The following is a 26,940-nucleotide window of genomic DNA, read 5'->3' as shown; positions in this document are numbered from 1 at the left end:
AACAACAAGTATCAGACACACAAAAGAGGACTTATATGTTCATCAGAAAAATAATTATTGTTATTTTCAAACCGCAAGTTGTATGCAGAAAGGTTAGAGGGCAGTGAAGTGTACCATCTATGGCCAAAAGAGACCAAACTGTGAAACTCATATACTTCAGGAACATTTACAGTAGGAAGAGAAAGGAAAAAACCCAGAGACTGTTAATCTAAATATAATTTTTATTTCACAAGATTATTACTACAAGGAAGAAAAATATACATTAACAGGACATCTTTAAAATATACACCAACTGATCATAGAAACACTGCTGATCCTATGTTTATGGGCACATCTGCTGTGGCACAGTGGAAGGAAGAGACCGCACATGCTGTGGGGAGGAGGACTCTGGTCTGACGGGGCAAGAATATGTTTCTGTTACAGATAACCACTTTGAGGATCATGTTTCCAAGACAACTAGCCCGATATACTGGCAAAACCGATGAAGAAGAACAATGGAACTATGATCCTGGAATGAAGAGGCAACGGTATATCTTCACTGAGACTAAGAGACAGGGTGACAGACAAAAGGAAGTTAAATCACAGGAGGCAGATGAGTCTCAGGAAACACTGGAAGAGATTAATCCACAGACCCAAGAAGAAGATGAACAGAAGGTTCTAGAGGAAGATGATCTGAAAGTAAATCTTATTGAATCTGATGAAGATGAAGACACTGGCTACATTCCAATAAAGCAGCGGCAGTGGTACACGGACACCATAGCACCAAAGTTCTCAAGGACAGCCAAGGACAAATCACAGAAGGTGAAGGTCGAGCATCGACTGGAGAAAACAGCCAGGTCACTCACACCTGAAACATTACCTAGGCCCTATGACAAGAAAACTATGGACATGTCTACAGTGAAGCGGATCTATACTACCACCGAAACAACCTCCAAAAAGACTCAGTTGCTGTTCAAACCTGATGAGTTTGGATTTATAAAGATGACAACATACATTCAGAAGATCCTGCCAGATGGAACAGTCCATACCGAGTTCTGGACAGAGGTTGTGGAACACTTCCCTGAGCTTGTTACACACAAGGATCAGTTAATTGCAGAAATGGCTCGGCTGAAAGGTGAGGGGACGTTCAGTGTTGATGGGCACGTCCTGTATAGAGTAGCAGTGGTGCATTCCTCACAAACAGATGTTACTGATGTGCTTCAGTCTGTCATTTCTCAGTGTGGAATTAAGCTCAGGGTTTATTAGATCTTAGACAGACTGGGAGCCATACATTTCAATTCACATCTTCATCATGTTTGCAGAAGATTGTATGTGAAATACTTACAATGAAGGTTATAAAATGTAAGTCGCCATCATAGCGAGTTGTGCTACTGCTGGTCCCAGGGTATGACGAGATAAATCCTGACTATTTCCACAGTCAGAGCTCTCCCTAGCAAGGACTCCATGTAACCATAGCAACACTCAATATATTATTCTATATAGTAGGGCTGTGTACTGGAAAAAGAAATGCAATATGTTGTGATATAGGTATCTGATGTGATACACTGGGAGCTAAATTGTTTTACCGATCGTACATGCAGATCCTGTAAGTAAGTATTGCAGCATCAAAGGCAGGCATTTATAGTTAACAATACTGGGGAGGTAACAATGAGAGAGGAAAACACACAATTCCATCGTTTTATCAGTGATTTTCGAAGGGGAAATTGATACAATCAGTAATAAAACTTGTTACATATTTCGTACCCTTTATACCAGAACAATACACCAGATGTTACAATACATCATTTAAAAAGTATTGCAGTGAAGCAGTCCTACTATATAGGTGGAAATCAATACAAACTAATGATAATCATACTGTGTAGAATATGTGGGATGTAGTGTAACTGTTATAGGATTACATACTAATAGGGGAAATATGATATGCATCTGTCATTATGATCCTAACACTTTTTGAATGGACTTGCATGAGAGCATGCATGTTGAAACCCACAGTGCTAACTCTTCACCTGTAGCTGCTCTGTAGAATAGGCATAGTGGGAGCTCTGACTCATGTGATCAGTGTTGTGTTTGTTTGCACGAGCCATGTTAATTATCTGCACTAGCCAGTGTACTGGTAAACGTTTTCACGAGCCAATGTCATGGTCAGTGTGTCCGTTGGTCAGTGTCGTGATTTTTCTGCACTGTCAATGTCTTGGTGGCTTTGGAACAACTTTAATATTATCTGATTAGTCATGGTAGTTTAATAGTATCCTGGAGTTGTGGTAGTATAGAAGTAATCTGTAGTCATGGTAGTTTAATAGTATCCTGTAGTTGTGGTAGTAATCTGTAGTCATGGTAGTCTAATAGTATCCTGGAGTTGTGGTAGTAGGAAGGCGTTTCTTATTCTCGCGGTACTTACGGATATCTGCTGAAAAAATAACACAAACAATCCTTATCGTATGAATGCTTGTTGTATTTAAATGAAGGGCCTTTTCCTCTATCATCTACATCTATCAGCTGCCAGATCCATCAGGTGAATTACCACTCGTGAGCCCGGTGATAAACAATACGATCCGCCATTGATGAAACGAGGCTTCTCCCATTCTCGCGGTATTACCAGGAATTAACGTTATTGAGTGTATGTAAGAGCAATCCTGCCGGTAAAGGGCGGGAAAAAGTAATGAGATGTGCAAGTTGGTATAAAATTCCCAATATTCGTGACACTGCAAGATTTTGATCACTTACAGACTTGGTCCACTTCCTAGTTACCAGTCGGTGATGTAAACAACCGGTAAGTGTCGCGCATCAGCGATTTCGCCAGAAAACGTGTTTACCGAGAGAATAGGAAACCCGCAAGAAAAGGAGACGGACCTATATAGAAGTAGTCCACACTCAGTAGTATAACAGTAATATACGGTGACGGAGTAATATATAGAAGTAGTCCACACTCATGGTAGTATAACAGTAATATACGGTGATGGTAGAGTAATAGTAATCAGCAGTCGTGGTAGACTAATATGGTAGTATAACAGTAATATATGGTGATGGTAGAGTAATAGTAATCAGCAGTCGTGGTAGACTAATATGGTAGTATAACAGTAATATATGGTGATGGTAGAGTAATAGTAATCAGCAGTCGTGGTAGACTAATATGAATCAGTAATCACTTGTTATTGATATGTTTTACAGTATTAATGCGTAGTCATCATGGTTATGGTGGTGTAAACATACAGGTACATATCTGCACCATATATCGCAATTGTCCTCGTCTGTAGGATTGAGTCTGGTGGTAATTGTGGCGTCATCCGAGTGATGATAGCCTTATTGGATGTAATGGTATCATGATTAGAAACATTTCTGTACAGTACGGTCATTCTTCTGTCCATGGACAATGTTGATATTTCACATTTAGCATGCTGAAGAGACATATTCTGTTGTCATTGTTAGGATCAGTGTCAAGGAGGAGTATGAGAGATTTAATCAGTAAGCTGGTGTCAGTGGAACTAACTATGGACGGAGAGATGGTTTGGCAGATACCATCAGATAATGAATGATGCATCAATGGCTTTTTCATATTATGTCAAATGATATGTTTTTCATATCTTGCTTATGTGTCATTTTGTATGAGTCTATGACCTAATGACACATTATTTGTATTGTGACACAAGTCTTTAAAATATTTGTAATGGTGGCTGTGTCGCTACATGGAGTATGGTGATTCACACATACTACTGTGTAGTGCTGCAGCCCTGTGTATGGTACAGCATGCTACATGTATGTACCATGGATACTACTGTGTATCGACTGTTATGTATCGATACAGGCCTCGAGAAGGTGCCTCTTGTTGAACCATGGATACTATTATGTATTGATACAGGCCTTGTGATGGTACGTCTTGATCAACCACGGATACTATTATGTATTGATACAGGCCTTGTGATGGTACCTCTTGATGAACCACGGATACTATTATGTATCGATTCAGGCCTTGTGATGGTACCTCTTGATGAACCACGGATACTATTAATGTATCGATTCAGGCCTTGTGATGGTACCTCTTGATGAACCATGGATACTATTATGTATCGATACAGGCCTTGTGATGGTACCTCTTGATGAACCACGGATACTATAATGTATCGATTCAGGCCTTGTGATGGTACCTCTTGATGAACCACGGATACTATTATGTATCGATTCAGGCCTTGTGATGGTACCTCTTGATGAACCACGGATACTATTATGTATCGATTCAGGCCTTGTGATGGTACGTCTTGAACCACGGATACTATTATGTATCGATTCAGGCCTTGTGATGGTACGTCTTGAACCACGGATACTATTATGTATTTGGGGCGGTGGGGTAGGGTGGTGGTTAACGCGTTGGCTCGTCACGCCGAAGATCCGGGTTCGATTCCCCATATGGGTACAATATGTGATTACTATTACTGATGTGTTAAAACCTTTATGTGTCATTATTTTAGTTAAAAAAGAACCAATCTTCATCTGTTTTCTTGGCCATGTTTATAGACTGTCAAACTTGCATAGGAGTACTGTTCATTGCTATACACCTGAACACTCTTGGATGAAATGAGCACACATCTGTTATTGGCCAGATCTGTAGGATATAATGTAGGCTGTACAGGGATTCAAAAATCCCGTTGCCCGACGCCCGGGACAAGTCAGTTTTCATTTCGGGCAATCAAATAATGGTATCTTACTTGTCCGTGGGCTACTAGATAATTTCCACTTATGGTTTCAAACTGCAAATAGACTAGGATTTAATTTCATATTAAAATGTAGCCCTTAAATTCTGCAATGATAATAAAGTAGAGTTATCTTTCTTTGCTATTTATCACTTTTCAATAAATAGTCCAGTAAACGTTAACATCAAATACCATGTTGATTTATTCTTTCATCATTACATTATCATGATTATGTCATAAAATCAGGGCAAGTGGAAAATGAGTCAGGACAAGTTACTTTCTTAAAGTCACTTGCCCTGTGGCAAGTGGCTTTTTAAACAAATTTTGAACCCCTGGGCTGTATATTTGTATAGATATGGGTGCTCCCGACTCCAAGATGAATTGTCATTGTGGAATTAGGAAGGATTCCTGCGTCTCGTGAAATACTGATAATACATATATGATACACAGAATGTACAATGCATCAATACAGCCCTAGTGATGGTACAATATGTTACATGAATGACCCATAGATACAGTAGTGTACTGAAACAGCCAACAGGGATAAGTATCTAGCATGTGATGCTATTGATCCTACTGCTACACCTGAAACATCTGTCCTCACCAACATCTTTTAGCTACATCACAGACTACAGATGACCACAGTGCTACTTAACTTTGACACTGACTGCATTCAATCGCAAGGACATTATTAATCAAAACAGCATAGCCTTAGATCTAGGATTGTTACAAAGAGCACAATTTGTACTATGTGAATTAGAATTATTTTTATTATTATGATTATTGTTTATTATTGTTAACACCATGCATGTATCAGTGATGTATTGCCAGTCTTGCTAATGTATTATTACTATTAAGATTATCATTGTTGAACTTGATATGAACAATTATTTTTATCTGATGTAAAGAAGAATTAAAAAAATGTATCATTTATTAAACTCCTGTCCATAATTCTGCAAAGAGGTGGGGAGAAAAGTGGTGCACAATTGGCAATACAATACTGCACACGGTTTGCATACTCGAAACCTGTGGGCAGTGGGTTAGCATAGTGGTTAAAACTTTGGCTCATCAGGCTGAAGACCCGGGTTTGATTCCCCACATGGGTACAATGTGTGAAGCCCATTTGTGGTGTCCCCCACCGTGGTATTGCTGGAATATTGCTAACAGTGGAGTAAAGCCATACTCACTCACTTGAAACTTGTAATAAACTGATAAACATGACTGATACAGAATTCATCAGATTTCGCTTTCGGTACTGTTGTATGAAACATAAGCTTGACTTCAGCGTGCTGAATGCTACATAACACTATAGTCAAACCACACATCAACTGTAGCCATCATTGACAAAATCACACTTGTTAGTGTATATCATTACCGAATTTGAATAATATATAATTTAATTTAATTCAAATAAAACCTTTATAGATAAAGTTTTCAAAGGGTCTGGATCCGCAAATGTTAGTAGTGTTATGAGCAATCGTAAGTATACAGTTCACAATAGACTTACGAATATCTTAATACTACGAACGCTTTGTGAATTGTACCCATGGGTCTGATTCTCGATACGATCGTAGCGCTAAGAATTCGTAACTTTGGTCGTAGCCAATGTGTTAAGAATGGGCTTAAGAATTTCGTAGGGCTACGAACGTTTCGAGAATAGCTAGCCTGGTTCCTAGAAACTAAACCAGTCTGGAAATGAAAGGGAGTTTAATGCAAACTCACTGAGAAGTATACAATCTGTCTTCAGTTCCGATTGTTAGTGTCCTCATTCAGTATAAATGGGGTTTACGGGGGTGGCCAAAACATTCAGTTGGTTCCAAGCTTGGGTATCGAAAATGATGCCCTTTCTTGGAGATCCTGCCGCGGCACTTGTCTATTGTTACAGAAAGTTGCGTAAGTATCACACAGTAGAAACTATACAGTGAGGTATTAATGATAGAAATAATAAAGGACTAAACCACTAAGTAACTCAATTAGTTTGCATGAATCCCTAAACTCTTCCACTGCTAATATACTACTCAAAACAAGTTAAAGGCTGTTGGTTGCCATAGCAACCAACCATGACCGATTAATTGTAGTCACACGAAAAAACATAATCAGGTGTTCTTTACATCTCTTTGTAATATATATTTGACAGTGTTTGAAATTAAGGTTCTTGGGTCCTTCACGTTTTCTTCTGTAGAATTATGATTTAATCCAGTCGAGGAATATCTTAATCTTCATGTTTTAATAAGGGGTCGCCAAGTGGTTAAGTCAGTCAAGGCTTGAGTTCCATTCCCAACATGGGTACAATGTATGAAGCCCATTTCTGATTTCCTCCAGTATGATATTGCTGGAATATTTGCTACAAATGTTATGAAATCCCACTCACTCGCTCATTCCTGTTTTAATGTGAAATCTGTGACAGGGATTTAGACTTAACTTCAAACACTGTCAAGCATAGATGTTGTAACCATGGTAACAAGTCATGCTGGTAACTGACAATGCATTACCACTTTCAGATGCCTGCTTGACAGTGTGAAGCGTCAGACACTGTGACTATGGAAATGCCTCACTTTTACCCCCATCCCACACCTGTGTACATGTTGCAGTGTTTTGCTGTGTTTGCCCTTAACACCAGTGCATATGTGTAATGCAGTGTTACACAGTGTTACCTGTATTTTGGATGGTGCATCTGTGGGTCTGTTACCTGTGTTGTTATGGCCTTGTTATGGCATTGTAATGCTGTTTTTCCTGATCCCTGGGCTGTGTCTGTTGCACACAATGTTTTCCCCATTTCCATGTTTCAGTGCTATTTTTTATAAAGTTGTCCTTTCTTGTATTTTATTAAAACAGTACATTTCCTCAGTATTTTATTCATCTCTCTCACTCATGCACAAATGTATCATTCATTTAACATAGAATTGTAATCAAATTAAACATATTTGAAGTACTGAGATTGATACCTACACATGTATATCATGTATTAGCCTATATTTATGAAACCTTAATATTAATTATTTCACAAACATTCAGTACCATGTGTTGCTGATGTGACTACCACTTTGTGTGACATTAAGAATAAGTAAATGATTGGTGTTAATTTAATCCCACAAAGTGTTCGTAAGGCCTAAAAAACCCGTTGTGGTTCTGATTACCCGACCAACCCTTGAATTCTGGTGCCGACCCTATTTTTTTAAGCGGTATGAATAAAATAAGCTTTCAGATACCATTGTTTTTGGCACCAATGGACATTGGCCATTCTGATGGCCGCAAGCTTGATTGAATAAACAATTAAAAATTGTTAATTTGTGTTTTTAGTTTGTACTTTACTTCTAAAAAAAATGTTAAAAAATATATAAAATCCTACCTATCTACCCTCAATTTTAAAGAGGTGTAATCAGAACCACAACATATTTTTAATTTGGGATAACGTTACAACCTGTTGTAACCACATACACTATCATAGACATACGAATGTTGTTATGTTACAAGCGCTTCGTGAATCAGGGGCCTAGTGGTTAAAGCATTGGCTCGCCATGCCGAAGACCCGGGGTTCGAATCCCCACATGGGTACAATGTGTGAAGCCCATTTCTGGTGTCCCCCGCCGTGATGTTGCTGGAATATTGCTAAAAGCGGCGTAAAACCAAACTCAGTCGGTCAGTCAGTCGTGAATCAGGATCCAAGTCGCTTCTCCAGGCTCTGCTGGTTTGTCCACAGACATCCTTGCTTGATGGCAGACCTTCTTGCTTAATGACACTAATTAAGGTCAACTGACTTTATTGTGGCCCCTATTTGCTACAGGATATGCACCTGTTATGTATTCAGTGTATTCTTGTTGACATAGCAGGAAGACTGTTACAGGCCTTTGCTGCTGCACATTTTGTTATATCCTCAGCCATATCAAACTTCCACAAGTGTAAGTGTTCTGCAAATGTCACACACTGTATTGGTAGTCAGCTAGCTGGTCATCGGCCAGTACAGCTTATGCCGGGACATTTTACTACGTCACCTGGCTCCAAATATGTCATCCTCTCTGTCATACATGATGACAGCAGCTTGGTTCTCTTGATGTCCTAGTATGAAGCCCATTTCTGGTGTCCCCCGCTGTGATATTGCTGGAATATTGCTAAAACGGTGTAAAACCGTACTCAGTCAGTGATGTCCTATTACAAAGATTGAAGTGGAAAAAACAAAAACAAACTAACCCCAAAACAGAAAATGCCCCCCAAAATCAAATTCACAAGTGCATGATTTCTCATAATGTATCGATTTGTGAAATGATCTACATAAATCTGTCAGAAAATTGAATGAAAACATCATCATTGGTACCTTTTTTCTTCCTACCAGTTGAGCACAGCATCTCTCCAACATATCTGATACCCTTTCAACCTCCCACTTTTTTTTAACAACTTTAACCAGTGTGATGTTTCCATGGGCAGGGGATTTATTACTTTTACAGTATTCCTCACTTGATCACAATCTCTCCTATTTTGAAAATTCAGAAATAATTATTTCTATTTGGTATGTCGTTTCATCATGTTACAGCAATGAATTTTGAGATTTCAGTAAAACATGTAAGAGTCGTATTTTAAGTACTTATTGAAGGTTAAGCTCAAGGACTAATTACACTGAATTATCATGTACATGTAAGCCAGATGTTGTTTAGCTGTACCAGATAACCAATCATTGGCTCTTGATTGCACTCTATAATGTTTCTTGATTCCATGGTAACCAAGAACGTCTGGCAGATTGCTTGATTTGTCCACAATATTGACCTAGTACCGAATGTACACCTAGTACACCAGCAAGACAAGGAAGGTGTTATTAAAGTAGGCTTTTGTTTGCCAACAGTTTATTGATTGCCAGCGTCTAGGCACAGACAGTGGGCAACTGTGACACAGTAATTGACCCATCTGTACATGATGGTGATATTGTAAGATTACAATTAATGGAAAAATCAAATTACTTGTGTTGGCAGATGAGGAAGATGAGGATCTGTCTGTAGAGGAGCCTTTAGAGGAAATTGAACTCACACCAGAGGAGAAAGAAGGTAAGGGGAAGTAACTGTTTGTATATATACTCATTGAAACGAATAAGGGAAAACATGAAAGTACAAGTGTTCCTCGTTAGGATGAGAAAGCCACAATAACTCGGTGTGCCTAGTGGCAGCAAGAGTTGTATACTCCCCAGGGAGTTGAGATTGATAATACGATGTGCTGTTGAGATTGACATCCAATGATCGAGGGAAAAAATACCTGCGCCTTGAACATGCACTAGTTGCATGGATATGTGCGCTATATATATAAATATCCTATCCTTTATTTTTTTCCAGATTATTACCCACAGTGCAATATAGAGCATAAGAAACTCGGAAAAGAGTATGGGAACACTTGCACTTCAGTGTGTTCCTTTATTTGTTTCCATGAGTATATGTCTACATGTCTGTTTTTTCCCTGTCATGCATGTGTTATATAACAGTGTGTTTACCACACCAACGATCTGTTGATCATCCGGGGTAGAACTGTCTGGTTAGCTGTGCTTGTAAGCCAGGTGATCATGCTTTATGATTTCTCTCCAAATCAGTTTTATTTCTTGGAATCTGACTACACATTTTGCAGACAACTGTGATAGCAGACTATTTTATGCTTCAGCATTTAGTTGTGGCATGAAATTGAACTCAAGATAAATATTAAAGACATATACATAAAACTTCCTCTTGTATTTGTTCAGCGGACGAAATATACAGACAAGGGCAAGCTTTGATCAACGGCACATTCTCAAAAGACTACACAAGGTGAGATAATGCTTCAGCATCCATAAATTATGATACACAAGTCTTGCTACATTATTGTTGTGGGATTTGGGCTCCAAACCAGATGTTTTTTGTCCATATATCTTGTGCATCCTTGTACATGGGCGTCATAAACTGATTGTAATGACACTAATATACTGTCAAATCCTAGGGTAGGCTTATGAAAAGATAATCTTCAAACAATTTCCCTGACCTGACAAATCTGATTTCAGAGCATACATCCATTTCCTGAAAGCTGCTGAGAAAAACCACACCAAGTCACTGGAGCAGGTCGCCTTTGGCCATCTGTTTGGGGACTACCTGCCTCACAATCTGTCCCGATCCAAGGAGATATTCGAAGACCTGTCTAAGAGGGGGTCTCCTACGGGACAACTGGTATGTCGAGGTGGTCTCCACAGAGGATTTGTGTTCCTCTGGGAAATGTTGATGTTTCTGTCTGTAACATTAATATATTATTTATGTCCTGAAAAAAGGACTATTCAAGTCAGACTATACACATACATTGGTATATGTGGGGCGTGGTGGGCAAGGAATCTAAGGCGCCAGGCTAGTGATCCAGTGAGCTTGAGTTGTCGGGACCGAGCCCACCTGTGACTGAGTGTAAAAACCTTAGAGTCAACTTTGTGTGCAGACTCTTTCAGTGTTGTCAAAACCCCTAGTGTACAGTACACAAGCTTGTGCACTTAAAAGAACCCACAAATCCGTTGGTATATGACCAGATGGTGGCCACATGAATATGTGTAAACACCTAGTTGTGGGTACAGCAGTGTGCAGTAAACTTGGACAAAGTACTAGTTTGCGTGTTTGAGAGTGGATATGTGCGCTATAGAAATATCCTATAGTAATAAATAATAATAGTATATATCTAATTTAGACACCTTGATATGAGTTTATTGCATATACTAGTAGCAAGAAATATAGGAACACATTGCAGTTTTCTTTTGCTAAATGTTTTCTCATTCGTAGCCTCTGTGTTTGTTTGTGATAATAACACTTCACTCACTCTGCTATAGTTTGTTTTGATTAATGACCCGTGAAGATCCGGGGTAGAGTAGGTCTTCAGCAACCCATGCTTGCCACAAAAGGCGACTATGCTTGTCGTATGAGGCGACTAATGGGATCGGGTGGTCAGGCTCGCTGACTTGGTTGACACATGTCATCGGTTCCCAATTGCGCAGATCGATGCTCATTCTGTTGATCACTGGATTGTCTGGTCCAGACTCGATTATTTACAGACCGCCGCCATATAGCTGGAATATTGCTGAATGCGGCGTAAAACTAAACTCATTCACTCACTCACTCACTGTTTTGATTAATTACAACCTAGAATGAGGAAACTAGATGAGACTGATGGGATACTGAAATGTTGAACAACAAACTAAATGTTCCACATGCTGTCCATCATATTTGACACTTCTTTTCCAATCTGCTCCTTCAGGGTCTTGGATTCATGTACAGTTCGGGACTTGGTGTCAATTCGACTCAGCGAGGGTAGGTGTACAGACAATGCATACAGATACATAAAAATCTGGTAGTCCATGAGAAGATGAGCTCTACATTACTGGTGGGGATCAGTCTGTGAGGTGAGGTGAGGTGAAATTGGGTTTTAGGTCGTGCTTGAGAATATTTTGCTCATATGACGACGTGCATGCGTGTGTATGTATGTGTATGTGCGGCTGCTTGTACTAGCCCAGACTTTAGCTGGTTTTATAGTGCTAGCCCACTGAGATACCATGCCGCAGTGAAGCATGAATACCCCACTCAGACACATTATACTGACTCCGAGCCGACCAGTCCTTGTTGTACCCATTAATGCCGAGCGCCAGACAGGGACCAACAAGTACCATATTTTAACGTCTTTTGGTTTGACGCGGTCGGGGATCAGTCTGTACTTTAGTGGGGTAGTTTAGTGGAAATCAGCAAGTGCTACCATATTTACTGCAGTGAACTCCTGCTCTAAATGTGGTCATTGAACAACATTGAGATGAATATGTTTGCAATGTTTGCAGGCAGAGCATTTGTTTGTATTGCTTGATCTCAGACAACAATTTTATCCCCCTTTGTGAAGTCTCTGGGTGCCATTGGCATCTATAATGGCAACTGCACTTTTTCCCCCTCCAAACTTTATTGCTTGGCATGAGTCACTTGTCTGAAATGTCTCTCGACTAGTTGATATATCTTGTTGTATGTCTTGTTGCTAAGCGACACTGAAAGATATCCATGATCTGTTCATTTTGAAATTTGATAACGTGTGATTTCATTTAACTTGACATAAATTATCAGCTTTTCGTGAGAAACCGTGCTTATCACCTTAACGTCAGAAACCTAAACTTGACAGCATTCAGTTTTGAATATGACTGTGATAATTAAAAGAGGTCTGTTATTGAGTTCCTGCAGGTGATAAAACAATTAGCAGTATCTTTAAAATTAGATGTCTGTTGATACATAGGGGGCAATTTCTTACATTTATTATGTATTTTCACCATGTTAATGATTTAGATTCTTAGTTGATTGAAAGCACTTGGTACAGACTGGAGCTGGATTTAATATCAGTCTTCTTGCTTATTCAGTCGCTGATCTACTTTACTTTCGGAGCTCTTGGAGGGGACCCAATGGCACAGATGGCAATGGTGAGATGATCCGCTCATGATCTTACATCATTTCACTTTGTGTTTTCAATTTATTTAGCAGGTTTTGGACCATGGAATAATTTTATGGAAATGATCCCACTTAAGGCTTTACTTATTCCACCTTCCATACTTTGTCTGTCATTTTATTATTATCCCCCGCCACACATTTAGTGCGAAGCGGGGGATATAGTATTAGGCTTGGAATATGTTAAGAATCAATGGCTAGATTCTTTTCATAATTGGTACCTAGGTTCATCACAGTATAAGAAAGGTCCCAATCAGGTTTGGTGACCTTAATTTGGTGACTTTGACCTTAATTTCAAGGTCACAAGGGGACTTTAACGTTTTACCCTTGTCAGCGAGATATCTCAAGATTCACTAGATTTTCTTCATATTAAACACCAAGCTTTATCTAGGGAAGGTGCAGGGCCCAGTTGATTTTGGTGACCTTCATTTAATTTTCACGGTCATGGCGACACTTTGAAGATTTCAGCATATTAACCTACATGTTATGCTTGTCAGCAAGATACCCTTTAGAACCATTCACTTGATTTTCTTCATATGTGACACCAAGCTTCATCCAGGGAATGCACAGGGCCCAGTTGATTTTGGTGACCTTCACTTAATTTTCAAGGTCACAGTGACGCTTTGAAGATTTCAGTGTGTTAACCTGCATGTTAAGATGGTCAGCAAGATATCTCGAGAACCATTGACTGGACTTTCTTCATATTTGACACCAAGCTTCATCTAGGGAAAGTGCAAGGCCCAGTTGATTTTGGTGACCTTCACATAATTTTCAAGGTCACTGGGGCACTTTGAAGATTTCAGCATGTTAACCTGATGTCACTGGATTTTCTTCATAGGCTTTCAAGACTTCCCTTGAATTTTTTTCAATAAGCAATTTCTTTAGTACCATTTTTGCATATTTCATACACTATGACATTCATGTCAAGGTCAAAGTCAGTCTTGAAAAATATAGATCAAGATATCAAGTGAGGTTGACTGGTCATGTTTTTGTTGACATTTAACTTCATCTTAATAAACTTTCATTACTTTTTAAGTTTGATTTGATAATTTGCGGCAGTGGAATTTTGGTCTGATATGTCCTAAACACTTAGCATATGAACAAGTTAATGGAATCAATAGTGTCCTTGTCAAAATGTTTAAAGTATTTTGCTTATCTCACCAAAGATCCAGATTTGTTTCATAACATGGGTAAAATGTGTGAAGCTGATGTCTTGTGTCCAGGATATGATATTGGAACATCGCAAAATGTATCATGAAACTCTAATTGCTCGCTCCTTTTTAGAGTTAATCAAATTTAGGTATTATTTACATTACCATTTTAGAGTAACTTTGATAAACTGTATAATGGCTTGGTTTGATGTGATGTTAATGTATATCGATGTGTGTTCATGTGTATTGATGTGTGTTTATATGTGCAGGGTTATCGCTACTGGGCAGGTGTTGGAGTGGAGGCCAAATGTGAGTCAGCCCTCACCCACTACAAGAAGGTAGCCGGCACAGGTGAGTCCCAGCATATTGCCTAAGAAAGAATGTTTGCTCATTTATTTCTTGGAAATACACGTAATTTGACAAATATTGATACAATGTGTCTCTTGTTTCTTTACCTCCTACTATACAACATATTTGTTGACTTGGCACCATACACGAGAAAGTGCCGGTGGGGTAGCTTAGTGGTTAAAGCGTTCGCTCGTCATGCTGAAAACCCGGGTTCGATTCCCCACATGGGTACTATGTGTGAAGCCCATTTCTGGTGTTCCCCCACTCTGATATTGCTGAAATATTGCTAAAAGCGGCGTAAAACTAAACTCACTCACTCACTCAATACACCAAATAGCAGTTTTACTATGCACAAAACAAATACAGTATTTCCTGGCCTTCATTCCATGTACTCTTCCCCCATGGATTGTTTATCATAAGATCAATCAATATATTATTCATGTATAGTCCTCCATCAAATAGCTGACATGTTTTTGAGTGCAGAGTTTAACGATGAAGAAACTGATCCTGTTTTGTTGTGTTGACAGTGGCCGACAGTGTGTCCCTGTCGGGCGGCCCCACAGTGCAGCGTGTCCGTCTCCAGGAGGAGAGTGAGAGTCAGACAGGCAACAGCCCCCTCCTGGATGATGACCTCTTGCAGTACTACCACTTCCTGGCTGACAAGGGGGACGTCCAGGCACAGGTCAGTCTTTAGTCCTAAATACTCCTGGGGGACCCTGGAACAGATCTCAAGTACATAGAGCCTGAGTTCTTCGTCTGTCTTTAGTTGCAAATATGCTATGGGGTTTCTGAGGTATCAAGAATTGTCGTATATTTTTTTAAAGCTGACAGGAATTATATGTTATTGTCATTGCAGTGTAGTGTCCCTGTGCTGTTTTTTACTGTACTGTAACATCCTCATGGTATACACTATCTGTACAGTATTGTAGCATCCCTATGTCGTACACCATCTGTACAATGCTGTACTTATTTCAGGTGGTTCTAGGACAGCTGTACTACCAGGGAGGTCGAGGAGTGGCCATCAACCATGAGGTAAGCCAATCCAACAGTTTTCATAGTTGCATCACATAGTACAGTTATGTGGATTTGTCTGCTTTGTCATGCACCATAATTTCTTCAGGATTTTACCAAATCAAATTTCCTGAAAACAGGCTGTCACAATTCAGTAAGACAGCATCCTACCCCGAGTAAGTAGCTCAGTATGTCCCATCCAGGGCTCCAGATAATTTTTGAACACCAGGAGTACGTAGTCCTTATTTTTTCAATATAGGAGTACTCGAAAACCTTAAGCCTACATTTAGAGTACTGAATGGAATTTAATGGAGTATCAGTAACCTTGTGTTTCGTTTCATATATGCACCACGACATTGCTAGTCTTGTGTAAACAGGTCAATATACAATAAAACAATACTTTTTTCAGATAAATACGTCTGTAAATGATTCTAAGACCGTACACCATTGCCGTGGTGCGTATCTGCTACGTTTAATAAATTATTTCCTACCGTATCGTGCAAATTGTTCATCCGTACATACGCCGATACGTCCCTTATCTGGAGCCCTGCCATCTATGGTTATATTCACATCTCTATCTCTGTCTCCGCAGCAAGCCCTCCAGTATTTCCTGATGGCTGCTGAGTCTGGGAATGCCAACGCTCTAGCCTACCTGGGCAAGGTATGTCAACCAACAAACACTTGTCCTTTATAGTGGAATTGTTAAAGACTGAAAGAATCACTTGTTCCACTCTGTTATGGGAGTTTGCAGTTTATAAGATATAAATGATAAGATATTCATCCAATTACTCTGAGTAAGTTCTAGCCATTGCAGACTTGCAAAACATTATGATGTTGTAATAGTTGGGTTTTTTGAGAATGTGATAATGCTTGGATGCTTGTCCGGCACCCTTGTAATTTTTGTAATCTTGCAACTGTAATCGTAATATTTGTAATATTTTGCTCAATTTATATTACACATACAATATCATGGAGATCAAATAGTTATGTACCACTGACATGCAGAATTCTTGAGAAATGAGAGCTATGGTTTTAATTCACAAAGTGTTTTTTACCCCACTGGTTACTCCATAGTTCGAGTTAGGTTTGTCATCTCTGCCATTGTTGACAAGTTCTTCATATCATGAGATCACAGTTTGAGGGTATTAAGCCATTGTTGATGAGTGTTTGGTATTGTGTGTACTCTGGTAATACCAGACAGTATGTAATCCCAGTAGTAGCATATATTCCCTGTGGAGGGGTATTGAGCTATTGTTGACAAGTACTTGACAGTATGTGATCACAGTACTGGGATATTGAACTATTGTTGACTTGAACTAGACAGTATGTGATCCCAGTAGTAGTATATGAGCCCAGTATTGAAATTGTTCGAGCCATTGATGATAAGCACTAGACAGTATGTGATCCCAGTACTGGGATATTGAATTATTGTTGACTTGTCCTAGACAGTATGTGATCCCAGTAGTAGTATATGAGCCCAGTATTGAAATTGTTCGAGCCATTGTTGATAAGTAGTAGACAGTATGTGATCCCAGTAGTAGTATATGACCCCAGTATTGAAATTGTTCGAGCCATTGATGACAAGTAGTAGACAGTATGTGATCCCAATACTAGTATATGAGCCCAGTATTGAAATTGTTCGACTTTTCATTGATGATAAGTAGAACAGTATGTGATCCCAGTAGTAGAGCCATTTGAGCCATTGTTGATAAGTAGTAGACAGTATGTGATCCCAGTAGTAGTATATGACCCCAGTATTGAAATTGTTTGAGCCATTGTTGTTTAGTAGTAGGCAGTATGTGATCCCAGTACTTGTATATGATCCTTGTCGTGTTCCACAGATGTACACAGAAGGGAGCCCGGTGGTGACACAGAACAACATGACAGCCTTCCACTACTTCAAGAACGCTGCAGACAAGGTAATGCCTGATTAGAATTTGTTATAAACACAATGAAATACCCAAACATATTGTCAACAGAACAAGCCATTGGGTTTCCCCTTGCTATCACTTTGTCTTCTTGAGATGACAAATTGGATCATATGATGACTGTTTGATTACATGTCATTTAGTAACAGTGGAGTGGCATTGTTCAGAATATATACCACTGTTATTTTTGCGCAAGTCTTGATTATTTACAAGTTGCTGTGGCATTTACAAATAATATGGTGACATTTATTTCATGATTAACAGTAACTAATAAGGTTTTCACTCCTTCCACATTCATTTAGATATGATCGATCTTTCGGATAATTATTAAGGTTTCTAACTTATAATTAGATTCATAATGCAGTAGTAAACAATGGCGTGCATTCTATGTTGACAAATGTACATGCAGAGTCTATTTTAGACTTCGCCATTGCGCCATTGACGCATGTTAGTAAAAAATGACGCAGAATTCCTTGACTTGGTGGGTCCGGTTGGCGCACCATAAAAATAAAACGACTCGTAACAATCATGCATAAGCCTGCATAGCCAATATTTTTAACTTGTTTTCACATTTTCTAGCGTTCAATCAGCATTCGTTATAATATGCGCGCTTTCCAACATCCAGTGCGGCGCCTAAATCAATGCATGGAGCTTATACGTAGCTTATTCAAGTCATGTTGTGTGTCTATACATAAGAGTTATACCCCTTAGACTTCAATTCCTGTATCGAAGGGCGGTAACTGAATTTGAAGGTAATTATTTGAATCAAAATGCCATGGGCAAAATCGTCTGTTGTTGTGAAGCGACAGTCGCGAATACTTGAGTTTTTCCAAACAAAAAGATCAAAAAGTGACAGAGAAGATTAGGGAACAGTTGTGGGGTCAAATGGTGGCAGCTGTAATTCAGAAATTGCAACGAAAACATTGAATGTCAATGACACAATCACTGTACGCGTAGTGGATGTTGAAACTGAGAGCAAGACATCCCAGTCATGTTCTGACCAAACAAAATGGCAAGGTTTATATCTGTGGCTTTTGTTCCGTGAAAGTCAAAATAAGTCTACGAATAAAAATGAAAACAGACTGCCACTGAGATATAAAGTTACAACATAATAACTTTGAGGGTCATCTCATTAAATTAACAGTGTTTGGATTAACAGTTATATAATACAACTGAACAGCTGTAATTTGAATGATAAACTCATTGAAATTACTGAGTGAATAAATTGTCTCCCTTTTTTTCTGATGACCCACCTACAAAGGCAAATGTCCCACTAGTTTCATTACCCATGGGCCCACTTCATATGAAATGTAAAGTAAACACGTGCACTGTACAGAATCTGTTAAATTTTATGACAAAAAAACATGTATATTCCAAGCATGTCAAAAATGTTATACAGAATTGATGAAATCAAATCATTGACTTGATCTTTACATATTGACATGTCTCTCAAGATCTTTAATGTCCGCCTGGAGAGCGGAAGGAAGCGGGTTCGATCCCCGACCACGTCATACCAAAAGACGTTAAAATATGGTACTTGTTGGTCCCTGCCTGGCGCTCGGCATTAATGGGTACAACAAGGACTGGTCGGCTCGGAGTCAGTATACTGTGTCTGAGTGGGGTATTCATGCTTCACTGCGGCATGGTATCTCAGTGGGCTAGCACTATAAAACCAGTTTAAGTCTGGGCTAGTACAAGCAGCCGCACAGACATACACATACACACGCATGCACGTCGTCATATGAGCAAAATATTCTCAAGCACGATGTAAACCCCAATTTCACCTCACCTCAACTCATGATCTTTACATATTGACATGTCTCTCATGATCTTTGCATATTGACATGTCTCTCATGATCTTTGCATATTGACATGTCTCTCATGATCTTTACATATCGACATGTCACTCATGATCTTTACATATCGACATGTCTCTCATGATCTTTACATATTGACATGTCACTCATGATCTTTACATATTGACATGTCACTCATGATCTTTACATATCGACATGTCACTCATGATCTTTACATATCAACATGTCTCTCATGATCTTTACATATCGACATGTCACTCATGATCTTTACATATTGACATGTCTCTCATGATCTTTGCATATTGACATGTCTCTCATGATCTTTACATATCGACATGTCTCTCATGATCTTTACATATCGACATGTCTCTCATGATCTTTACATAATGACATGTCTCTTGATCTTTATGTCATGTCTCTCATGATCTTTACATATTGACATGTCTCTCATGATCTTTACATTGACATGTCTCTCATGATCATTGACATGTCACTCATGATCTTTGCATATTGACATGTCTCTCATGATCTGCATTGCATATCTTTGATATTGACATGTCTCTCATGATCTTTGCATATTGACATGTCTCTCATGATCTTTACATATGACATGTCTCTCATGATCTTTACATATCGACATGTCTCTCATGATCTTTACATATCGACATGTCTCTCATGATCTTTACATATCGACATGTCTCTCATGGGGGTCATGGGTTTGAAAACCCAATAGGTCCACAGCTACCTATGCTGGTTGGGGGATGGGTCCATATGGACCGGGTGTTTAGACTTTAGTTGACTTGGTTGATTGCATGTAAGTTTACCATGATGGTGTGGATCACTACTCACAATGTTGGTCACTGGATTGCTTGGTCCAGGAATCAGTACCTGCAGGCATCCATCTCATAGTTTGAACACTGTGGCATTTAACGACAATGAACAAACAAACACATGTACCAGGTTGTGGGAGAGGAGTTCTGTTGGAGTTAATGCTGAACATTCACTGGAGCTATTTGTTTTACAGGGTAACCCAGTAGGGCAGACTGGCCTTGGGATGATGTACATGAATGGCATGGGAGTGGACAAGGTAAGAGACAGCTCTCCTAACCTAGTGCTAGCTGGTTGATTCTGATCCCCCTAATACTGACTGGATTATGAATCATGTGGATCAGCTGATATGTTTTATGAAAGCATGTTAGGATACATTTTATTGATGTTTATTTTTTAAATCAGCTATGAAAGTTTAGGGGGTTGATATGATAGAAGACCTCATTGTCCCAAGGACAACCCTTTATGTTAATTTTGGATACAGATGTTTGGGATTGTACTAAATTATTTTTAGTTCTTCAGGTCAACAAAACCTACTCATTGTATGATTTTGAAATCTTAGATGAAATGTTTGTAATAACATTACATGTTATATATAAAGAAGCCTTGACAGACAGTATTTGACAAGTGTGAGTCTTCTGCAGGACTTGACAAAGGCCGTGAGATTCTTCACCATGGCAGCTGACCAGGGCTGGGTGGATGGACAGCTGCAGCTAGGGATTATGCACTTCAGTAAGTTGATGACACCCCATAGTGGGGCACAATAGGTCCTCTGTGCCAAAGTTTTGTTGTGTGAGGTCACAGTGAGCAGGGATACTCAGAGGACCTTCTGTAATACATTTAGGGGGTGGGACTTTAACAATGGGGCCTGTGTGGAGCATACAGCATACAACATCCCCAGTGCTCCAGACTTGTTGTTAGGTCACAGTGAGCAGGGATACTCAGAGGACCTTCTGTAATACATTTAGGGGGTGGGACTTTAACAATGGGGCCTGTGTGGAGCATACAACATCCCCAGTGCTCCAGACTTGTTGTTAGGTCACAGTGAGCAGGGATACTCAGAGGACCTTCTGTAATACATTTAGGGGGTGGGACTTTAACAATGGGGCCTGTGTGGAGCATACAACATCCCCAGTGCTCCAGACTTGTTGTTAGGTCACAGTGAGCAGGGATACTCAGAGGACCTTCTGTAATACATTTAGGGGGTGGGACTTTAACAATGGGGCCTGTGTGGAGCATACAACATCCCCAGTGCTCCAGACTTGTTGTTAGGTCACAGTGAGCAGGGATACTCAGAGGACCTTCTGTAATACATTTAGGGGGTGGGACTTTAACAATGGGGCCTGTGTGGAGCATACAATATCCCCAGTGCTCCAGACTTGTTGTTAGGTCACAGTGAGCAGGGTTGTCCAGATTACTCTCTGTAATACGATCCCCGACCGCGTCATACCGAAAGATGTTAACATATGGTACTTGTTGGTCCCTGCCTGGCGCTCCGCATTAATGGGTGCAACAAGGACTGGTCGGCTCGGAGTCAGTATAATGTGTCTGAGTAGGGTATCCATGCTTCACTGCGGCATGGTATCTCAGTGGGCTAGCACTATAAAACCAGCTTAAGTCTGGGCTAGTACAAGCAGCCGCACATACACACACACACACGCATGCACATCGTCATATGAGCAAAATATTCTCAAGCACGGCGTTAAATCCAATTTCACCTCACCTCACCTCACCTCTCTGTAATACATTTAGGGCTTGGGACATTAACACCTGGGTCCCAGGCTGGCAACATGTCACTCACTTGACTTGACTTGAAGAACCTTGAAATGTGCATAAAAACTCTGTTGTCAATAAAAGAATGGTATTTCAATGTTATTGGTAAACTGAAGAGAATCAATATCTGACTCTATGACACTGTATATTCGTCATCATATACAAGAGCAAGGATTATTGTTAAGTCTGTAGACCAATGGTTTGACTGACAAGATAGCGGGTTAGACTGCACTTGCAAAAGTACTAGTAATTGTGGCCACTCTGCTGTGATGTACATGCTATATGTACAGCACAAACATTCACTCAACTGAGTAACAGGGGCCTCATGAGGAAACGTACATGTGGCATGACGGGGCGTTGGGGTAGCTTAGTGGTTAAAGCGTTTGCTCATCACACCGAAGACCGGGTTCGATTCCCAACATTGGTACAATGTGTGAAGCCCATTTCCGGTGTCCCCCGCCGTGATGTTGCTGGAATATTGCTAAAAGCGGCGTAAAACTATACTCACTCACTCACATGTGGCATGATCAAAGGGAGATTACTGTGGAATACACACATACATTTTATGTTGTTTCTAAAGAATGTGCTTTAGGCACAGTGAAGTCCTAGAACACTCTATAAAAATCTATTCCTAATCATTTGACATGGACCTTAGAAAATTTGCAGGTGGTTTGGGAGTGAGACGAGTCTACAAGCTGGCTGTGAAGTATTTCATGGCTGTCTGTGTGTTTGCAGGTGGTTTGGGAGTGAGACGAGACTACAAGCTGGCCGTGAAGTATTTCAACCTGGCATCACAAGGTGGCCATGTGCTGGCTTACTACAACCTGGCACAGATGCATGCTACAGGAACAGGAGTACTGCGGAACTGCCACACAGCTGTAGAGGTGAGTCTTAGAATGCTGACCTGTGAAGATCCGGGACAGAATTGGTCTTCAGCAACCCATGCTTGTTGTAAGGGACGACTAACGTTATCGGGTGGTCAGGCTCGCTGATATGGCTGACACATGTCATCGTATCCCAATTATGCGATCGAAGCTCATGCTATTGTTCACTGGATTGTCTGGTCCAGACTCGATTATTAACGGACTGCCACCATATAGCTGGAATATTGCTGAGTGCTCGTTAAACAGTAAATATACAAACAAACAAGATCATAGAATACAGACTTACTCTACTGACCCAGGATTTAGATGGTATCTAAGCAGATAAGTTATTGATATATTGATCATTACCTCTGTGGAACATGTGGTATGTGACATTAAGGGGAATGCATGTATGATTGCAGCTGTTTAAGAATGTTGCTGAGAGAGGCCGATGGTCGGAGATGTTGATGGATGCTCATCGCATGTACAAGGAAGGACAAGTAGATGCTGCTCTCATTAAATACACCTTCCTCGCAGAACTCGGATATGAAGTAGCACAGTCCAATGTCGCTTACATTCTCGATAATGGTAAGTGGAAAATATAAGACATTTTATTGTTTAATTGGTAAATTGGCTCAACAACTCTTAGTCTCTGGGTGGAGTTTACTTTTCAGCAATGTCATGCTTATGTTATAACCAACCAATGAGGTGATCAGATGCAGAACTGGATTCCTTAATTTTAAAAGGGGAGGGGAGTTCAGGGAAAGAGTTGTTTCAAGGAGTGGGTCGGGTCATGGGTGCTTACAACTCAGGTCAGCAAGTGAACAAAGCCATACTTGATTGACTGACACAAGGTAACTTGTTAATTGTCTAAAAAATGGTGTTTTTCCCATCCTGGATATAACAGTGATTAACAAGCAACAGAACAAGGGAGAGTATGTTGTTGGGATGTTAGGTCCTGTTACTCCTGATGTAGTAGTATTACAACAAGCTGCATCTGTCTGAGAGCACAGCACAAAACATAACCAGCACATGTATATGAAGAGAACAGTTTGTACAATTTTCACTTTCTACTGAAGGACTGTGAAATTTGGGAGTACATGCAGCTCAAGCACCATTGTAGTATCCAGTGTATTGGTTGTAGTTTTTGCAGGATATAATTGTACTGCACGTGACACAAATGACAAAACCCATGGGATTGGAACCTTTAGTTGTGCATGAATGATTTCTGGAGGCAATTATTACATGGATGGATAACCACTATGTAATTCTCTGCCGCTGCAGTAAAGCTGACTTAAGTGTACACTAGCATTCCTGTCTTTACTATTGTGCTTCTTCCACTGCCTGTACTCAAGGGATGTTGTTTCCAGGTGAGAGTAAGCTGTTCGAGGATTTCGAGGTGCACCAGAGGGCGCTGTTGCAGTACACACGGGCAGCATCTCAAGGTAGTGCGGTCATCAGTGTATCTTGACAAATGCTTGCTGCTTTTGAGGTCTTTTAGTGATCTGTTAGAGACTACAGTTTGTCTGGACATATTTATCTTGTTTGTAATATTGACACTGAAATGACAGGCTGTTATGATATAGCTGGTGTATTGCTTGGGCTTGTGCAGGCATGGAAAGTCTTAAATTGCCCAAACCTATTCTGCTCTTCAATAAAACACCTTAAGATAAGTGTAATATTTCATACTTTGAAAAATGTGGTTCGGACTTGTTAAATACTGTAGTCAGTAATCGCAGGGTTATCTCCCTTCCAGTGGCTGAATGCATTGCCCCTGACTGATAATTTCAATCTGTATTCTATATGCCCCAAACTGCTGGATTTATCTAAGAACACAGACTGAAACCATAGCGTCTGTCTTGCAGGTTCCACATGGGCGCGGGTGAAGATGGGGGACTACCACTACTATGGGTTTGGGACAGACATCGACTATGAGTCGGCAGCCAACCACTACCGCATGGCCTCGGAGCAACAGCACAATGCACAGGCCATGTTCAACCTGGGCTACATGCACGAGAGAGGCCTTGGACTCCGCCAGGTACTGTACCCTTCAGTGTCCATCTTGAGGAAACATTAGACACTTGACAGATGGAAAGGTTCATATCAATTACTGGTATATGTACAGCATACATGTTCAGATTTCATGTATGATCTCTCTGAAATACAGATTAAGTCATGGTCTGGATATCCAAGTGTTTTACTGGAATCTTACAGAAAACTCTCACAGGAGCCTAGGTGGTAAAGATATGTTGGTAAAGATTCGCCGACTGATTTGTTACAGCTGTGTGCTTTTCGTATGGTACACATATTTATTGTAATGTATTGATTCCAAAGTTGAAATGCAAAGGCAAAGCAGGAAGTCAGTATGTACAGAAATAATGAGTATAATAGCTGTACAAGATAAATGTACAACTGACTAATAATAACACACACAGGATTAGGTTTTTAGTCATAAGAGTGAGACAGGTGGCTGCAGCAATATATGACAGGTCTCAATACACAAGGCACTGCACTCTCTTAACAGTTAAATGTATGTGGTTCATAAATCCAGGTAATGGTATGTGAAGCAAAATGAAAGCACTACTTTTAAATACCAAGGGAAGTCACTCTACATCGAGGTACTATGAGGTTTCACATTGCAGAATTTGGGTAGGTGAGGTAATGCAAATGTCTGGATAAACAATGTTTGACTGTACGCCACCAGAACAATTGAAATATAATGTTGCCAATGGTTGATTGATTGTACTTCAGGATGTACATTTGGCAAAACGCTTCTATGACCTGGCAGCAGAGACGAGCATGGACGCCCAGGTTCCAGTAACCCTGGCACTGGTCAAACTTGGACTCTTCTATGGCTTTGATGTGTTCAACAAAGAGGTGAGAATACCGTGTGGATTGAATCCATTAATTCACTAGGGTTTATGAACATCAAGATTTATGTGATATACATTTGGTTACATTCCTTCTGTTATCAGGGTAAAAGCAAACTCACTCACTCATTTCTATTATTAGCTGGGGTAGCCTAGTGGTTAAAGCATTTTCTCGTCACACCGAAGCCCCGGGTTTGATATTTCCCACATTTGATATTTCTGGTGTTCTCTGCCATGATATTGCTGGATTATGCTAGAAGTGGCATAAGGCCATACTCATTCGCTCAAATTGTCATTATCTACACATCCATCTTCTAAATGCCACTGACCCGTGAAGATCCAGGGTAGAATAGATCTTCAGCAACCCATTCTTGTCATAAAAGGCGACTATGCTCGTCGTAAAAGGCGACTAACAGGATCGGGTAGTCAGGCTCGCTGACTTGGTTGACACATGTCATTGGTTCCCAATTGCGCAGATCGATGCTCCTGCTGTTGATCACTGGATTGTCTGGTCCAGACTCGATTATTTACAGACCGCTGCCATATAGCTGGAATATTGCTGAGTGCGGCGTAAAACTAAACTCACAAACTCACTCACTCACTCCCTCTAAATGCCACTGAATGATATCATGTTTGGCCGTGCTTTACTGTGAGATGTTTATGTTTTAGATTGAGTATTACCAAGGTATATTTCAACACCTGGATCCACGGCTGTACCTGGGACCCAACTGGGATCTCTACATCATTACGCTTCTATCTCTGGTACTTGGACTTCTCATTTTACTGCGACGTGCTAGGTAGCACAGATAGGAAGCAATACATTGGCGCTGATAACTGTAAATTTGCATTTTTGTACATTGTAAATACATGTAAATACTGACATGAAAATGAATTACAGATTTTATTGTTGTACAAGATTTGCTATGTGGAGAGAGATTTTATTTCTTTGTGAAATTAGGTGCACTTTATTCCACATCTTGCTTAATGTGTCCTAAAATATTGCCTTAAATTATTCAGAAAAATATAATCTGATTACAATTTTTCTACACTGTTCTTTTTAAAGTAGAAAGTTACTGTATTTGTTATAGTCAATGAAGGAACATTTATGCTGCAAGTAACCTGAAATATCAAAAGATAACATTCCTAGGAAATTGTAAAGCGAAGACAAACACAGATTGATTTATGGATCGGGCACCTGATCATGCTGGTGATCTAC

The 26,940-nt window shown here is 40.0% G+C and overlaps 1 protein-coding gene across 1 annotated transcript in view; it reads left to right on the top strand.

The window, feature by feature from the left end:
* LOC124280464 (protein sel-1 homolog 1-like) overlaps positions 1-26,633 on the top strand; it is a 36,763-nt gene extending 10,130 nt beyond the window's left edge. The window contains 18 exon segments of the mRNA XM_046716400.1: positions 9,647-9,718; positions 10,399-10,462; positions 10,693-10,855; positions 11,919-11,975; positions 13,051-13,110; positions 14,556-14,637; positions 15,162-15,316; positions 15,610-15,666; positions 16,238-16,306; positions 17,487-17,564; positions 20,415-20,477; positions 20,863-20,950; positions 22,727-22,875; positions 23,277-23,442; positions 24,225-24,299; positions 24,720-24,892; positions 25,606-25,731; positions 26,394-26,633. Coding sequence (XP_046572356.1) covers positions 9,647-9,718; positions 10,399-10,462; positions 10,693-10,855; positions 11,919-11,975; positions 13,051-13,110; positions 14,556-14,637; positions 15,162-15,316; positions 15,610-15,666; positions 16,238-16,306; positions 17,487-17,564; positions 20,415-20,477; positions 20,863-20,950; positions 22,727-22,875; positions 23,277-23,442; positions 24,225-24,299; positions 24,720-24,892; positions 25,606-25,731; positions 26,394-26,525 — 1,829 coding nt within the window. The 3' untranslated portion in view covers positions 26,526-26,633.
* Positions 26,634-26,940: the final 307 nt, after the last annotated feature.

Source organism: Haliotis rubra, unplaced genomic scaffold (genome assembly GCF_003918875.1).
Source record: "Haliotis rubra isolate DU_JTF1 unplaced genomic scaffold, ASM391887v1 Scf268, whole genome shotgun sequence".
NCBI lineage: Eukaryota > Metazoa > Mollusca > Gastropoda > Lepetellida > Haliotidae > Haliotis > Haliotis rubra.
This window is presented reverse-complemented; position numbering and strand designations above follow the sequence as displayed.